This window comes from Saccopteryx bilineata, chromosome 9 (assembly GCF_036850765.1).
Source record: "Saccopteryx bilineata isolate mSacBil1 chromosome 9, mSacBil1_pri_phased_curated, whole genome shotgun sequence".
Taxonomy (NCBI): Eukaryota; Metazoa; Chordata; class Mammalia; order Chiroptera; family Emballonuridae; genus Saccopteryx; species Saccopteryx bilineata.
The window spans coordinates 92,810,229-92,828,774 of record NC_089498.1 but is presented as its reverse complement, the minus strand read 5'-3'; the positions used below and the strand labels follow the sequence as shown (position 1 = coordinate 92,828,774).

The window sequence follows — 18,546 nt, the reverse complement described above, 5'->3', positions numbered from 1 at the left end:
CTTTATGTCCATCAAAATCTGCTTTATATATTTAGGTGCTCCTATAATAGGCACATAGAGATTTGTAATGGTTATATTTTTCTGTTGGATTGCTCACTTTATCATTATGTAGTGACCTTCTTTATTCCTTACTATAGCCTTTGTTTTAAAGTCCATTTTGTCTGATATAAGTATTGCTACCCTAGCTTTTTTTTCATTTCCATTTGCATGAAATATTTTTTTCCTTCCCTTCACTTTCAGTCTATGTGTATCTTTTGTTTTGAGGTGGGTCTCTTGTAGACAGCATATGTATGAGTCCTGTTTTCTTATCCAGGCAGCTACCCTGTGTCTTTTGATTGGAGCATTTAATCCATTTACATTTAGGTTATTATTGATATGTAATTATTTATTGCCATTTTATTCTTTAAATCTACATTCCTCTTTTTCTAATTTTTCTCCCCTTTGTTCTGTTTATAACAGGCCCCTAACATTTCTTGCAGCATTGGTTTGGTTGTAATGAATTCCTTGAGTTTTATTTTTGTCTGGGAATTTTTTTATTTTTCCTTCAATTTTAAACAAGAGCCTTGCTGTATAAAGAAGTCTTGGTTGTAGGCTCTTGTTCTGCACTACTTTGAATATTTCTTGCCATTCCCATCTGGCCTCAAGTGTTTCTGTTGAAAAGTTGGATGTCATCCTTATGGGGCCTCCTTTGTAGGTGATTAACTGCCTTTCTCTTGCAGCTTTTAGTATTCTTTCTTAATCTCTTAACTTTGTTATTTTAATTATGATGTGTCTTGTAGCCTCTTTGGGTTCCTCTTTAATGGGACTCTGTGCTTCTTGAACGTGTGTGAGTTTTTTCTTCATCAATTTAGGGAAGTTTTCCGCTATGACTTTTTCAATCAGGTTCTCTATCCCTTGTTCTTTCTCTTCTCCATCAGGAACCCCTATGATGTGGATGTTGTTTCTCTTCATGTTGTCACAGTGCTCTCTTAGAGTTTCCTCTGACTTTTTGAGCCTCTTTTCTTTTTCTGTTCTTCTTCCATGCTTTCATTTATCTTGTCCCCTAATTTGCTGATTCTATCCTCTGCTTCATCCAGCCTGCTATTAATTCCTTCTAGTGTAGACTTCATTTCTGATACTGTATTTGTCATTTCTGACTGATTCTTTTTTATGATTTCAATGTTCTTTTTGATGCTTGCTATCTCTTTATTTAGGTGCTTATTATGTCCATCCATTGTTGCTCTAAGATCCTTGAGCATCCTAACAATCATTATTTAAAACTCTGCATCCGATATCTTGGTTATTTCCATCTCATTCAGTTCTTTTTCTAGGGATTTCTTTTGTTGATTCATTTGGATTCCATTTCTGTCTTCTCATTTTGCTCGTGTATAGACTCCTCCTTTGGGTGTGCTGATTGTGTAGATAACTGAGTAAAGGGTTGGTGTTGTCTGCCTCCTGCTTCCAGTTGTGCTGTTTCTGGTTCTTCTTGGGTTGGCATCCGCTGTTGTTTGTAATCCTCTGTGGACTACTTGTCTGCTGCTACTGTTCTTTTTGCTATTTGTGTTGGCATTTTCTATGCTTTAGCTTGGTCAGGAGTGAGGAGCCCTTCCTTAAGGTACCATTCTAACAAGGGTTTTTAGGTCCTGAGCTGATGATTTCTGTATCTGGCTACTAGATGTGCCAGCCCTGGACCTCCCTGGCTGGAACCTGGCACAGATTAGTGGGGGTCACTGCCTATGACTGACCCTTAGCAACCTTCTTGGAGCTACAGGCAATCCAGATCTAGTGGCTGCCTCTGCTGGGCCCAGGTGCCATTGTAAGTATCAGCTGCACTCTAGGCTGGCTTTTATCTACTCTTGGCCAGTGGGTGTGGCCTCTGCATTCCCGCAGTGTGGTCTGCCCACCGGCCCGCTGCCGCCACCTGCCACCTCCTCAGGTGCTCAGGCACAAGCACCACCCTTTGGCAAGTACTCAGCAGTGTGGCAGGGTGGTGTAACTCAGACCTCAGCACTCAAAACCTGTGTCCCTGACATGCCCCTTGCTTCTAAGTGACTCTTTGCTCTGAGCAGGAGAGCCTCTGGTGGGTAGGGTAATTGCTTCCCTTTGCTGGTGTTGCTTCTCCCAGGAAAAATGGCCACTTTAGATTTGGGGAGTAACTCAGCACGGGGGTTAGGGTGGCTGTCCCCCACAGTGTCTCTCCCTGTGCCTCTGAGTTTACACTCTTCTCTTGCAACTCCAGTCCTCTCAGCTCTCCCCACTCCCAGAGCCCCAGATAAGTGGCTGTGAATGAAGTTTTCTGTGCAATCCCTTTAAGATGGAGCCTTGGTCTGAGAGTTCTGTCCCTTTCTCGAAAACAGTAACCCAGCTCTTTTCTCAGCTAAATATTGTCTGTATGCCCCCTCTAGGCTCTGGGGCTCTAGGCTGGAGCTTCGGTCCTGGGGTTGAGGACCCACAACTCTCTGAGCAACCCACCCTGCCATGAGAGTCCCTCTGGGCTGCTGCTCACTCCTGGGAGTGGGGCAGTCCTTTCCACATCTCTGCCCTTTATACCAGTCTCAGTGTGGTTTCTTCAGTGATCCTTGGTTATAGATTCCTCTTTGTTTAGTCCAAAGTTGTTTTTCAAGATAATTGTTCTTAAGTTAAGTTGTAATCCACTTTGGCTCTGGGAGGTGGGAGGTGGAATGTCTGCCTACTCTGTTGCCATTTTCTCTCTCCTAAGGTGTCTTCTAAGTGTCCTGAAAGAGTATGGATACTTTGACATCATCTCTGGATTCTGGGATTGTAGGTAGGAGTCCAACCTTCCCATTCTGTTGGGATATTCCCTACTTCATAGTCTAATTCTCTTTTATTTGCTACTTCTACAATTCTTTTCTCCCAAATAGTTTGTCCTTATATTTGCCCCTCCATCTTCAGTCTCCACCTCCCTGCCATCTGCTCCAGAAAGCTGACCTATATGAATTATGTACATCAACAAGTTCCTCTGCATTCCTGCTTCCACTGGAATTCATATAACAAGGGAGACTCTCCAGTTCTTGTACTCCGGGATGTAGTAGTATTTGTTCCTGAACTGATATGTGCCTACTAGCTCCTTCACTTCTCTTGACAATGTTCTCCACAGGGCGTGGGACAAATTCTGAGACCAACCCATGCTGGCCGCCCAAATTGTACAGGCATGACCCATCGCAATAGCTACCAGAATGCCCCGGCCAAAGAGCCTGTGACTCCATCTTTTCCATTACCTTCCTTGCAGTCTGTGAGCAATCTGTGCAGGCTCTAACTTTCAGTAGAAACTCAGAATCTGGACACCTTTCACTACCTCCCCTATAGCCTGTCTTGGGCCAAGCCACTGTCAGTTGGAACTGCATTATCGCTGTTCCCTCCCCTCACCTCCTTGTGCAGGTAAGCTCATGACTCTCTCCACTCAGACCTGCTGAGGTTTCCTCTCATTGTGTCCTGCATGGCCTGCAGGATGGTCTGGCTTTGGTGGTGAGGCTCTGACCACCCACCTGCCACATCCCTTAACTGCCTTCTCTGGTTTTAGTCACGGTGAGCACCCTCCTGCTCCTTGAACAGGTGACTTCCATTCCCACACCCGTGCCATTGTACTGCTCTTCCCTAGCAGTCATGCTCTTCTGGATCTTCACATGGACATCTTTCTGACCTAGCACACTAGCTCTCTGCTTCCATGTATCCATATCACTGCCCATCTGCCTTTGCCTCAGGGGCGCAATATCTTTGGTATCCCTCTCCACTAGAACTGTGCTCCCTGAGGCTGAGGTCTAGCTTCCTTATTTCTTCTGATTAGTTGCTAGGGCCAAGAACAGTGCCTGATGTTCATGGGATGGCTGCGGAATAAATGCATGACTGAGGATGACCAGTAGAGAGGGAGGCTCCTCACACCGAGCATGACTAAGGCCATCCTGAGTCTGCTCCTGGAGCGGGTTAGGCTGGGATGGTTGGCAGGCTCTGGTCAGGCAACTCTCCTGAGACCCACTCCACACATAGGACCTGTGTCCTATGGATTCTTCTCAGCTCTCAGTCCACAGTGCCCAGAGGGTTTCACTGAATTTCTCAAGACCTTCTTGGACCACAAGAAATACCCAATGCTTCTGTTCATAAAATTGTTTGGCCCAAGCAACTCAATAAGTACTTATGTCCCAACAACTTAGTAACCATTGAAAGAATAATATTTACACGTGAAAAGAAAAATAATATTTTTCTTTCATTTGGAAATAGCTACCATGACTTTCTAATGGGATGTGAGCCCAGTGGGCTCTGCACAGCTTCAGTGGCCTTGGGATCACCTTAGATATCACCAACTTCATTCTGTGCTCCATGTGGTGCTTGCTAAATTCAGCATCACAAGAAATATAATGTTCTTGGAAGGACTAAGCGTGATCCTATGCTAAAGCTGTGAGTTGCCTCTTAACCTGCAGCTCGTGGGTCACCTGACAGGTGTACCTGGGTTTCCCTTGACTTCAAATATTTAAGCTCTTACTGCCATGCCTCTGTGAGTGCTTAGGGCTCCTTGGCACACAGTATGGGAATTATGGGATTATGTTGTTTGGTCCTCATAATGATCCTGTGAAGTAGGTATTGTTTCATTTTATAGGAGTAGAAGTGAAGGCTCAGAGAAGCCAAGGTATTGGCCTAAGGCCAACAGGTGATTGGTCAGGGAATCAGGACTGACCAGGTCTCTCTGGGGCTCTGATAATCCCTTGGACAATCAACTGGATATCTTGTGTTGTGTATCTTCAGGGTCCTGAGCATTGTTACCTGTACCTTTAGTGTCTGGAACCAAAGGGCTAGCATCAACTAGCCCTTTACTCCCACCCCAAGTCCTGGGAGACAGAACACCATCAGTGATGGCAACTTCTTGTTTTTTCTACTTCCAGGGGGCCCACTGTGCTCTTGCTGTGTCCCAGACCCCATGGGCCTCTCCTTCCTTCCTACCTACGGCTGCCAGAGTAACCGCACGGCCAGCGTGGCGGCCCTGCGCATGAAGGCCCGCGAGCACTCAGAGGCTGTCCTGCAGTCCGCCAACCTCCTGCCAGCCACCAACAGCAGCCCCAACCCCACGGCCAAGCCAGCACCCCCCAATGGCAGCGAGGACAAGACCCCTTCTGCTAAGGAACAGAGTGAGAGCGACAAGAGTGTATGAGGGTCCCCAGTGCCAAGACCGGCACCCTCCCTCACTCGTTTCTCCCAGCCTCAGTCCCACAGAAAACTCAAGAAAGCAAGGAGAAGCCTGCTTCCCAGAGTCTTCTCATGGACTCAAGAAGGGAGTGAGGCTTACAACCTTCTTGCTAACTGGAGAGTGCCTCTGGCAATCCACCAGCGGGCCTGTGCTGTCCTGGCTTCTTCGGTGATAGGTTCTGATGGAACTGGTGCCACCAGAGCTGACTCCATGTTGAGACCTATGGGTTTCCTACTGGGCCCAGAAATCTTGGCAGGAAGTGGTGTTGCTCACCCTATCACCTTCTTGTTTGTTTCCTGGGCTTCCCTTGAAGGTCCTGTCAACCCAAAGAACTGTGACATGAGACCCCCAGCCTAAGTCTCATGCTGTGAAATGGAACTGTCCTCATACCATGAAAAAGTAGGAAACTGGTGTGATCTCAACCAACTCATGTTCCCCTCTATCAAATCTGGCAGCCATGCCCCCCTTTCTCCGATTGAAACGCCCTGGTTGTGGGCTTGGTTAGGTCGGAAGGTGAGAAGGTGGAGGGTGGGAGTGGCTCTGCCCCTAGCAGTTCTCACTGGAAACTCCTGGCCAGACAGGTTGTCAGCTCCAGGGACTGGGGCTGCCAGCATGACCCTGAAGGCATGGAGCACATGCTGCCCTCCCAGCTGAAACTGCCCCTGCAGGCCCGGGGGAAGCAGGGCTTTGGTCTAGGGAACCCCAAGGGCCCTTGGAGGAGATAGAAAACCCCTGGAACACCTCTGAAATAAGTCTGCCTCTGGATGGGCTACCTCTCCTCAGTCCTGGCATCCTTTTGTGGTTGTGCTTTTCTTAATTAATTTTTTACTGAAGGGAAAAGTAGTGGGAAACAAGGTGAGAATGGCACAGGTGTGGAAACGGAGCCTGGGAAAAGGGCTTCCCCGTGCTGGGAAGAGACTTCATTCTGAAGGGCCAAATTTTGTAAGAAGTTTCAGTTTTGGCCTAGTGTGTCTCTTTTCCTCATTTTCTCTCATGTGGGTGGTAAACCTGAAGAGATCAAAGGGAAATGTGCAATAATGTGAGCTCTGTCCTTCCGTGACAGGGCGTCTGGTACCCACGGCAGTCTTTGATGGCTGACGGATGGATGGTGTTTCCATGCCAACCCTCACAGCTTTTAGGATGCTTGTTTTCCTTTTCGTTATCCTCATCAAATATTCTGCCTTCAGCTCACCCTGCCCCTTTTCACCCCCCCTTCAGAGTCCCCCCCCAATAATATTCCCAAGTGTGTTGTGCCTCATATCTGATTACTGCAGAGCAGTTGATAAAATATACTGTCTCCTTAAAAAAAATAATCAAACCCTTCTTCCGGCTGAATTTTGCTTGTTGAGTGAAATGATTTGCCAAAAAGCAGCAAAATCGCTTCTGTTTCCCTGTATGAATGTTGGGCTGAACGATATAAGCTCAAGCCCTTATGTACACTAACTCTTCAATCTAATTGTTTTATTAAACTCGTATTTCCTCCAGAAAGGTACATAAATAAGTGAACTGTTGAGCAAATTAAGAATACTTAACAGCATTGCATCTGAAAAGTAGTTATGCTGATTAAATTTTGTGTCCTTGAGGACTTTCAGGAAATTACTTTTGATCGTCAATAACACAATTAAGTAAACTACACACACATTAGCATGAATAATTGATAAGAAATTATGTATTACCACGAAGTACTGATTTAATAATTCATGATGCAACACTCTAGTGACTGTGCAAAACTGGGTAGCATTGAGAAGTCTGCCTGATGTTCCTGAAAGAAAGGAGGGACAGGGAACATCGGGCCTCCCCAGAGATGCTGAGTGCTTAGTTTTGTTGTACAAAGCTAAATAGTAACCACGCATGCTGTAGTTTCTGTTCGTTTAAATACCCAAATAAATGTAGAAACGCTACAAAGAAAGACATCAAGAGCTCAGGTGTTGTCTCTGTTCCTCCTGGCCCCCAGGTTGAGGGTCTGTGTGGGGCACGCTCCCTACTTGAGAAGCATGTGGATGGAAATCTGTCTGAAGCTTCCCAGTGGAGGGCTTGGAGGCCTCAGCTCAAGTAACTCTGAGCAGATGCTGGGACAAGATAGGGTCACTGTGCAGGACGGAGCTGCCCTCCTGCAGCACCAATGCCTGCAAGACTCAGCCCACCCATCCTAGGACAGATAGACAGATGGACAGGTGTGGCCTTTCTGAGTCACCTTCAGGACTGTCCTTTGTGAAGTTTCCTTTCTGGTGATGAGAATGGCCTTTGGTGGAGCCCCTATAGGCTGCCCCATGTGCAGAAGTTGATAACGTTGCTATAAAAAGGCACCTGGTCATCAGTCTGGAAAGAAGGTGTAGGCCCCAGGGGCTGATTGACTGATTATTATTATTATTTGTCTGTTAGTCCTCTGAAGAGCTTTCCTTAATTCACTCTACATTATGGAGAAGGAGTCTGAGTCTATGACTGGGCAGCAGCCCAGCCTAGTTGGGGATGGTAGCCTCCTAGGGGCAGGGGAGAGGGAGTAACAGTGGGGGAGGCAAGGAGTCAGAGGTCCCCTTCTCCACCCCTAGTTGGCACTGCATTCAGAAATAGAGTGGCAGGCCTCTCAGGTGGGTAGAGGGATCTCCCTTTATAAACAGTTCCCATTTATTAAGACTGCCACTCTCCTTGCTTGGGAACTTGACAGAGGAGAACTCATTTCGACCTAACGGTCAAGCCCCAAGGTAAGTGTTATAGTTCCCATTTTGCAGATTGAAAACTGAGGCATAGTAAGGTTGGGCAACTCCTCCAAAGTGACATGGCTGGCGGCCTCTGATGAAAAGAGGGAGAGCTCAGCCTCATGGCATTTCACACAGGGAGTGGTAAGTAAATGAATTAATGAGATTAACTGGGCTTGGTCGTGGTGATGGAGGCGTAATGAGGACTAGTGTGTCCTGTGGGCTCTGTCCTGGGTGGGACTGTGGTGGGAGGGAACATGCCACCCCAGTCTTTCCCTCTCCTGGATCCAGGCTGGCAAAGGCATAGGTCAATCTGACCCATTTAATCTGCCCCTGGGCCAACAAACCTGGCCTTTGCCTTCGTGCCAGCATGTCCAAGAGCAGGTCCAGCAGGGGTTCCCAATGCTGATGGTGGTCAGATTCCCTGGCTCCTCAGATGACTTTTCCAGCAAGAGGGGGTCCACTGCACAGAAACTGACTTCTTCTTAATGTTCTGGCCACACCAAGGAAAGGGAAACTTACATGAATTCAGAAGTGGTTAAGAGCATGGTCTGCCTGTTCAAACTCTCAGCTTTTGCTGGCTGTGTAACTCTGGGAGAGTCACTTCACCTCTCTGTGCTTCTGTTCTTTCTTATGGAAAATGGGGACAATTTCCATAATTGTCCCATTATGTCCCAAATGGGGTCCCAGCCTCATCACTGTCTTTGGAGGGTATGGGAATCGATTGCTGACTAGTGCCTGGCACCGAGGCAGTACAGTAGCAACGTTCTCTTGTTCCACCCAACCTCACCCATGCCAAGGACTGGAAGACCTTGCAGGTGAACAGCTGGCATCTTCTCAAGAAAGAAACAGGGTGGGTTGGCCTTCAGAGCCTGAGGGCAGGCCGGGCTCTCCTGGAAGCCAGGCCCTTTCACAGCCCACATATTTTGCTCAGGAGGTGGGTGTGGCAATCCCCAATCCCTCTGCAGGTTGGTCCATGGCTGAGGTGCCTGGCATTTTACCAGCTGGGTCTTAGGACCTGAGAGCTTGGATCAGAGCCTGTGGTGCCAGCAGATAGGCGTAGGGGGCAAAGGAGAAGAGTGTCTTAGCACAGGCTCTTTTAGTTGCAAGTAATGGGAACCAATGAAGCCAGTCTCAGTCAAAAAGTGACTGTGAGCAGGATACAGACCTGTGGAGCAGGACACTTGAGACTGCAGTTCTGGAACTTAGGCAGCTCAAGCCTGCCCATGTCTAGAACCCCCCCCCCCCCAATGACAAAAAAAGATCTTGACTTTGGACACCCAGGGTTCCAGCACCACAGACTGCTGTTTGAGGGTACAGTGGTGGGCTGGCCAGCGTCAGGGGTCTGCAGCTCATGTCCTGGGACAGCACCAGTGTCCTTTCTCCCATCATGTTTTCCTGTCTGAGCCAGACCTGTGAGCTCTCTCAGTCCTACAGCAGGAGGCAGGGTGGTGAGTTTATATAAACTGAGGTCCATCCCATAACCCACCAGGAAGGACATTTCATAAGAGGGGGCTACACTCTGCCTGAATGTGGGCTTTTCAGCTACTTCTTTCTGGGCCACCCCAAGGCAAAGCCAGGCATCCTGATGTAGAGCTGGGTATACTAGGAGGAGCTAGGCTGTTCTCTTTGCATTCTGTCAGATGGGTCTGAGGGGACTAGACCTTAGGGCTGAGCCTTCCCTTGCTTCTGCTGCCTGCCGTCTGCTCTCACGGGGCTGAGCTAGGACCATGGCTCCCTGCTGGCTCATCTGCTTCTCTTCTGAGCCTGGCTGTGTGCAGATGGGCCATTGCTCCTCATTGCTCTTCTTTGGGACTTGGGCACTGTCCCCTCCCACCTGCCCCTGGTTTCCCAGTTCTGCTGGATATGTCCTGGCTCCAGTGCCAGGGCCGGGACCAGGACACCTTGTCAGACAGTGCTGGAGCCTAGTCTGTAGAGCTCCAGGCTGGAGAAGCTGGATGTCCCAGATGTCACAGCCATCTCTATCCCGAGATATACCTGAGCTACTGGTGGGGATAGGAGCTTTGCCGACTGTCAAATGGCTTGGAAGCCCTGCCTGGGGCACTGGAGTAGGAAGGCATACATCCAGCTTGAGCAAAGGGTCCAGAGAGCACATGGGAGGTCCAGGATACCAAGACCCAAGCTGAGGACCCCTGGGGGCAAAGCTACAGCCCCTGGCAGCCTTGTGCTTTCGCTGAGCAGAGAGATGCCGCCCTTGCCCTGCCCCTGCCCTGGAAACCCTGCTTGGAGACTGTTTGAGTTTCCCACATGTGGTAACCTCTCAACAGGGTCACAGCAGTGTGGGAGAGCAGAGCACCACAGGTCTGGGAGTCAGATGCTCTTAAAATCAATCCCTTCTCTGATATGATTAGCTGTGTGATCTTGGGCAAGCTACTTAACTTCTCTGTGCCTCATTTATTTGCATAGTGAAAATAATAGTCCCAATTTTGATATTGCAGGGATGTTGGGAGGATCGAGGGGGGATGATGCCTGTGATGGCAGTTTGTGCACAGCTCTTGGGAGACAAAGTCACTGGTGGCATGTGGAAACCATGCTATCTGAAGCTACTTCTTGCTGCAGCAGCCTGGCCAGCAAAATGTGGCGTAAGGGCAGAGAGAAGGCAGTGGCCAAAAAGTGAATCTCATGGACCCTCCCGGGTTTGCAGGCCTTCAGGCCCCTTCTCCCTCCAAGGTCTGGATGGGGCACTAGAGGGATAAGTAATTGTGTAATGGCCACATCTGTCAGGGCTTGCCAAATGGTTTTTCCAGGAGTCAGCGAGCTAATGGCCTTGCAGCAACCATGAGAGAGCTTCTCCTAAGTGGAGCACTTTATCTACCCAGGAATATGAGTGCAGTATGGCCCCAGGCTGCAGCGATGCAAAGAACAACAGCTGTTCAACTCACAGCCTTGAATTACTACCCTGGCCCCACTGGCTCACCCCCACCTGCTGCCAGAGGCCAGTCTGCAGGTGGGGGCCCTGGTGGCCAGTAGGGGGTACAGCAGCCCCGCTGGCGGTGTCTCTAGATCTAGCCTTGAATCCAGGACTCTCTACCACTCACTGGCTTTGGGAACTTGGCAAGTGGCAAGTCCCTTGTCCTCTCTAAGCCTCAGTTTCCTCATCTGTCAAACAGAGGCAATAAGGATTAAGTGCGATGAGATGATGAGGGGCATTGTGCCTTGCATATGGCAGTTAGGTGATGGGTATGACATGAGGTTCAGACTGACAGGGCAGAGGACACCTGCAGGCTGAGGGAGAAGCCCTGGAAGGGTGAGGGGTGCGAGAGCATGGCGATCCTGGGCTCTGAGTATGGTGTGCACACAGACTCTTTCCACCCTGCGGGCACCTGGAAGGTAGGAAGTCCCTATGTGCAGAGGTTGAACTGCAGCTACATCTTATAAAGTGGGTCTCAGAGAGCTACAGATATCATAAATTCTTCAAACATTGGAAACCTATTTTTAAAAGTCTTATTTAAAAATAATTTTCGATTCACATTCAAGTTGCAAAAATAGAGTTCCTGCATATCTGTCACCTAATTTGCCCCAAAGATAACATCAACACAACCTTAGTGCAATGATTAAAACCAAGAAATTAACATTTGTACAATACTATTAACTAAGCTATAGACCTTATTTAGATTTCACCAGTTTTATATGTGCTAACTTTTTTGGGGGTGGTGGTGTGGATATTAAAACCTCATCACATGTATGTTTTTGTGTAGCCATACTACAGTCAGGATACAGAAACTGCTCCAGCACCCAGAGAGACACCCCCTGGCCTTGACCCTGCCTCCTGCCCCCACTGCTCTGTCCTCATCTCTATACTTTTCTCATTTCCAGGCTGCTGCATACATGGAGTCATACAGCAGCTATGTGCTTTTTAAAAAAGTGTTAAATATGATGTGCTATTCACAATGATTTCGAACATTGAGTAGGGAGAGAAAACATAAATGATATACAACATAACTTCAAAGGGGCTCTGTCAGATAACATACTACGACATGTATGAGACAGGAAATTCTATTTATTTATTTATTATGTGGTTAAATACTTGTAAGAAAAGTTACTGCCTTAATTATTATGAGATGTCTGGAAGTTTCTTATTTTGCACCTCTGAAACTTTGTATCTATTAAACAACAGCTCCTTGTTTTCTCAATAGCACACCTCCTTCAAGCCCCAGTCCCTGGCAACCACCATTCTACTCTCTGTTTCTATAGACTACTCTAGGGACCTCCTGTAAGTGGAGTCATGAAGTATTTATCTTTTTGTAACTGGCTTATTTCACTTACCACAATGTCCTCAAAGTTCATTCATGTTGCAGCATGTGTCAGAATTTCTTTGCATAGTAAGGCTGAAAAATATTTTGATGTATGGACAGACCACATTTTGTTTATCCATTCATCCACTGATGACCTCTTTGGTTGTTTCCACTTTTTAGCTATTGTGATTAGTGCTGCTGTGAACGTGGATGTTCAAATATCTGAGACCCTGCTTTCAATTTTTTTAGGTATATATCCAGAAGTGGGATTGCTGGATCAGATGGTAATTCCAGTTTTAATTTTTTGAAGAGACACCATATCATTTTCTACAGTGGCTGCACCATTTTAGGTCCCCATCAATAGTACTAAAGTGCTCCAATCCTCACCAGGGCTTGTTATTTTGCTGAATTGATAGAGGCCATCCTAATGGGTGTGAGGGGGGTTTGATTTGCATTTTCCCAATGGTTAGTGGTGTTGATCATCTTTTCATGTGCTTGTTGGAGAATATTGTCTTTAATGTGACAATGCCTTGCTGATGGAGATTCTGGAAAGAACCAAGTAGGAGCATGTAGAGTGCATCCGAGGATGCCTTATTAACAGTTTGGAATAATTTGTCAAGAGGAAATGGAATGGCAGCCAGCTGGCTTGTCTCAGCCGAGGAATCTGTGGCAAGCTCTACATGCCCTGTGCGAGCACATGGGTTTCCTTTGCATTTGGGTCATTAGACTACAACCTACAAGCACATGGTAAGAAAGAAAAGAAGGGGGATAATTAGGTCTTCTCTCTATTGCTGACCCTCCTTCTTTCGGCTTCTCTCTCGGGAGATCCCCATCATGACCGGATTCTGTGTATCTGCCCAGAGTGCACATATGTACAAGTCCCTTCCCCCTATTAATAGTTGCATATCACACGCACTGTTCAGTTGCTGCTTTTTTCTTCTTAAGTACATGTTTTGGGAAGAGTTTCATCATAATATGTGAAGTTCTACTTCTGGAATGTTCTGAAGCTTCTCAATTCACCTGTCTGCATTCCCTCCATCAATGCACTTAGCCACCAGTAGCTTCTCGCCCTGAGTTTGGCCATGGCTCCCCCGCAGCATATTCCTTACACAGATGGACAGCCAGTGCCCAGGCTTGTCCAGTGAACGCCAGAGTAAAAGCAGAGGTGCATTGGTCACAGCATGCCTAATGATTTTGATCTTTTTCTGCCTTAATTCCAGTTAGCAACTTGATATTCCCTTTACAATTTTTTTCCCTTTACAATGATAAGGGCCAGTTGTCTGATGTAACAAAAATGTTGCTGTATTGATAAACATGTTGATATTCAACTGTTGACTATTTAGCTTAAAATGTCCATTCACCAGCTGATGTTCCAAAGTCCTAACTCTGGCACAAGAAAGTTGATTTGGAGGTTGCAAGGTAATGTATGGAAATCCTGCTTGTGAGAAAGTTGATGTATTCATGTCAAGAGTCAGTATCATCCCAAGTGAGGAGAGCAAAGCAGGCAAGGGCTTGGGTGTAGGAAGAGGAGTGGAGGGCAGAGGCCAAGGACAGCCTGGAGGGACGTTGTGAGCCAGCGTGAGGACGTTGCCCTGTAGATGATGCTGGGAGTATTGGACTATGAAAGGATGTTGGGCTGACTTTGTCTTTTATTATAGGAATGATTATTGATGGATACCATCCATATGTCAGGCATTATACCAGATGCTTCTCACAAAATATTTCAGATGCTCACATAAATTTGCAATGTGAGTGTGGTTTTCCTCACTTGACATCTAAAAAAGGCAAGGCTCAGAGGGTTTAAGTGACTTATCCAGGGCCACCAGCAGGGATTGGTGGAGCCCGAGTTTTCACTTGGAGTTGTGTGATGCAGACACCGTGGCTCTCTGCCTTTTGTTCTTGCTGCCACCGTCTCAGGACGAAGGCCTGCTCTGTGGCGAGCGGCCAACTGCTATGTGCACTCTTGCCTTGCCGGAGGGAGAAGAGCATCCACTATCTGCGTTGCTTGGCGGATTGATGGTGTACCTTCTCCATGGCTTCTAGGCAGAGGTAGGTCCTCAGCCGTCCTCACTCTAAGGCAGATAGCTCGGCTCCCTGTGTACTGACATGGAGACCCAGGTACCCCACTTCCAAGCCTTCCGAGGCCACTGCAGGGATCACAACCCTCCCTGTGAGCAGAACAAGTCTCGGCATGGAGAGAGAGCAGAGCTCCCTGGAGTGTGGGCTGCGCTGCACAACAACGTTAGCCTGTGCAGGGAGCCGGACACCTCTGCATAGCCCGGTGGCTCAGCCCATGGTCCCTGGGGCTCTCGTCCCCTTCTGTCCACCATCACTTCTGTCCTGGATCCACCAGTCCCCAGCTCCGGGCTGATGCCAGCACATGTCTCTCTGCCAGAATCTAGCAGGTACCTCCCAGGGGTGACGGAGGACAGCTTAAGAAAGAGTATCTTGAGAAAGGGGCTATTTTCAAGCATGTTTTTGAGGTGAAGGGAGGCCAACAAGAAGTGACAAAGTGCCCAGGGGTTGGTGACCATGGAAAGCCTTCCTACAATTGGACCTGATGGGAGGGCACTGAAACCAGTGGGCTCTGTGACTTAAAGAGGAGTCCAGGGGTCGACAGCCTGCAGTCTCTCCGTGAGGGGGCCGGAGGACAGACATTCCTGCCCATGTTCTTTCTGCTCTGACCCCATTGCCCTGACAGAGGCTGGAGAGAAAGGGAGCTCAGGAGAGCAGAGTGGCCTGGAGAACACAGGGAGGTTGGACTCCATCTGGAGGCCAGGCACCATGCCATCCCTCTGGTGCCTTTGAGTTGTGTGTCTGATTCAGTCTCCTGGTCTGTCTTGGCTGGTCAACATGGTGAGGAAAGCTTGACCCCGTCACTCTTCCCCTAGCCTTCTTGGGAGTTCGTGGGTGGGTGGCAAAATGGGGACAAATATGGAAGAAAGTGTGAGACTTTGGGGGAAGTCCTGAGTGAATTTACGAGGGTCTTTGGGGGCACTTCTGTCCCATCTTTGGGGCACCCAAGGCTGTTTACCACCCTGGCTCTGTTAGTTTCCAGAGCTATGGCTCTGCTCTGCCCTTCCCTCATGGTTTAAGTGGTCATCAATTACTCAGGAAAATAAGTGGCATGTCCACTCTCTTGCTTTTATTGATGTCTACATCCCTTTCTCTAGATGTCTGTTCAGACCTGGCTCCCCACCAAAGGCCTATGTTCCTTCTGAGCGCCTTCTTCCCAGGAAGAGCACCCACTGCTCTGGGGGAAAGCCTGTCCAGGGCCAGGAAGAGGAAGCATTAAGGACAGGGAAGGACAGCTTAAAGGCAGCTTTGTGAGACATCTTGAGCCAGACTCCGGCTAGGCCAGGCCCGATTCCTGACTTTTGGAATCGTGAAGGAGTACATGATTGGCTTATGCTCCTAAGTTTTGAGATAATTTGGAAACAACAGTGGGGATACATTAAAGCATGGAAAGAAGGAGCTAGTCCTGGGGGGTCCATTGGCAGCAGAAGGCATGGGAGTTCTGCCTGTCTTTCCAGGAGTGGGAGACAAGGAGGTGACACCTTCCCATGGCTGGGCATCATCTGACAGCCTCACCAGTCTCTGGGCTGGGATCAGCTGTAGCTCAATGTCAAAGCTGAGGGAAGGAATGACTATTGGGGTGGGGGAGGCCGGGGTCATTTTTACTACCAACTGAATTCGATGACTGTTTTATTAATAATGCATGCCCAGTATGGATGTCTGTGAACATCCATATTCACAATGTTCATCACCCAAGTCTAATTGTTCTGTTGGGCCTCCCTCCCTTAGATTCATCATTCTGTCTCTGTTCTTTATTTAGTAGTTTTATTGCCAGTGATTAGTAATGGCTTCAGTTGGAGTCCCCCTTTATGGGGAAGATTCATCTCTGCTTTACTAGTGGGATGCATCTGGAATGATTAGGCTTAGGGGGGCAGCCCAGGTCCCCCCCCTGGTGCCCCCACCCGCAGCCCAGGTCCCCCCCTGGTGCCCCCACCCGCAGCCCAGGTCCCCTTTCCCCCCTGGCTCCCCCACCCGCAGCCCAGGTCCCCCCCTGGCGCCCTCACTCGCAGCCCAGGTCCCCTTTCCCCCCTGGCTCCCCCACCCGCAACCCAGGTCCCCTTTCCCCCCTGGCTCCCTCACCCGCAGCCCAGGTCCCCCCCTGGCTCCCCCACCCGCAGCCCAGGTCCCCTTTCCCCCCTGGCGCCTCCACCTGCAGCACAGGTCCCCTTTCCCCCCTGGCTCCCTCACCCGCAGCCCAGGTCCCCCCCTGGCTCCCCCACCCGCAGCCCAGGTCCCCCCCTGGCTCCCCCACCCGCAGCCCAGGTCCCCCCCTGGCTCCCCCACCCGCAGCCCAGGTCCCCCCCTGGCTCCCCCACCCGCAGCCCAGGTCCCCTTTCCCCCCTGGCTCCCCCACCCGCAACCCAGGTCCCCTTTCCCCCCTGGCTCCCCCACCCGCAACCCAGGTCCCCTTTCCCCCCTGGCTCCCTCACCCGCAGCCCAGGTCCCCCCCTGGCTCCCCCACCCGCAGCCCAGGTCCCCTTTCCCCCCTGGCGCCCCCACCTGCAGCCCAGGTCCCCTTTCCCCCCTGGCGCCCCCACCTGCAGCCCAGGTCCCCTGCTGCCTTCACCACCTCGGCTGCCTCCCCTCCCGGCCAGGCCCCACACACCTCGGCACGCTTGGCCAGGCCTCCCTGTTACTAGGGGGCAGAGAGCGTGGACAGCTTCATGCTCCTCTCTCCCCTGCCCCTACTTGGGGTGATTTAGAATCCTAATACCCCCAAGTTTTCCTCCCTATTCCTCCCCCACATCTTCTCCATCACACACTTAGGAGACTTTGGAAGCTGAGGATGCTCCTGTTGCGACCTGGGGGTGTGGGTCATCTGCTGCCAACACTCTGTCTAAGGTTCTCTTAGTTCCACCCCTGCTGCTCGACCAGCCCATGTCCTAGGGATGGAGCTTTTTAGCTTTGGGTAAATCTGACCTTCTGTTGTAGCATCCCTTGATGCTAGCTATGCCTCTGGGCATGACTCAAACTTATAGAACACAAGGCCAAGGTCCAAATTGTGGGGATCTCACCCCCAGTATAATCTCAGGCACAGCACCTCTTCCCTGGCACCCTGTTCCCTGTCTGTTCTGAAGAGCTGAGTGGGTCATAAAGCGTGCCCCTCCTGTTCTTGCAGAGCAGGTGTATGGACAGCTGCAGCAGCGGGGCTGGCTGGCAGCGAACAGTGTGGGAGAAGCAGGCTTCTAGCATGGATAGATGGGATTATGTCTTCTGGTAGGGGGAACAGGGGAGCTAGGCAGGAGTACTCCAGGCTGGTTCCTGAGTTGGCCTCAAGGTATACTTCCAGGAACCTCCCCAACCCTCCTGTCCTAGAGTGTCAGTGTTTGAATTAAAAGAGAGCCACCCCATCCCCAGTGGGACAGTCCAGGTCTTCAGCAGGTCAAGGCCAAAGAGGTCTGAGAGCCAGGCAGGCCTTGTGCCTTTGTTCTAGGTCTTCCTTTCAAGATTTACTTCCTGTCTGAGGATCTGTTTCTTCCTGCGTTATTGACACCAGGAAAGCCCCTCTGCTCAGTCTGCACAGCATGGCTAGGCTTTTCCTTGAGGACCCACAGGGCTCGGGGAGCAGCCTGGGCTTTGCAGTTGGACGAACCTCGAGTTCAGATTCCAGCTTGACTTCATGTACTGAGCAGTTTGAACCTTGGGTTTTTCTTCAGCACAATAGAGATAATAATAGCTTCTTTGTAAGGGGCTCACCAGCCTCTTGAAAAGTGAGCCCAGCCCTTTGAGGTAAGGTGGCCTGGCTGGCCAGAACCCAAAACCTTAGCTCCCTGAAGTGCCCCTGTTGTTCTCTTACTGATCACTTGCCTCTTCCATGCTGGCTCTGAGGGTGGTTCTCTTTTAACTCAAACACTGACACTCTAGCTTTCCCTGGTCCTAGCACAATGGAACACAGCAACGACCAACCGGAATATTTCATTGTTTGATTGTCTATGCTCAAAATTAGTGGTTTAAGACACTAGCACTTTATTTCCTGGGGTCAGTGGGGCAGGGACTCAGGAGCAGCTTGCTGGTGGCTGCAGCTCTGGAGCTCTCAGGCGGCTGCCCTGGGGCAGACAGAGGCCACAGCTGGCCAGTCCGGGCCAGAGTGCCTAGGAGTTGGCTAGGCATCCCTCTCCTTATGTGGTCTCAGGGCCTTTCCACATGGTCTGTCAAGCGAGCTAGTTGGGCTTCCTCACAACATGGTGATCTCAGGCATCTTACTTGGCAGCCCTGGGCTCCCAAACATCCAGAGAGAGCAGAGTGGAAGCTGCAGGTTACATAGGCCCTGAGGTTACATAGGGTCACATGCACCTACTTTGTGAGTGGGGCAGTCACAGTGGCCCACCCTGGGCAAGGGGAG

At 49.7% G+C, this 18,546-nt stretch overlaps 1 protein-coding gene across 1 annotated transcript in view; it reads left to right on the top strand.

Moving 5' to 3' along the window:
* The window catches only part of DRGX (dorsal root ganglia homeobox), a 39,001-nt gene extending 33,861 nt beyond the window's left edge, over positions 1-5,140 (top strand). The window contains exon 6 of the mRNA XM_066243959.1: positions 4,875-5,140. Coding sequence (XP_066100056.1) covers positions 4,875-5,140 — 266 coding nt within the window. The remainder of the gene's footprint in view (positions 1-4,874) is intronic.
* The last annotated feature ends 13,406 nt before the right edge of the window (positions 5,141-18,546 follow it).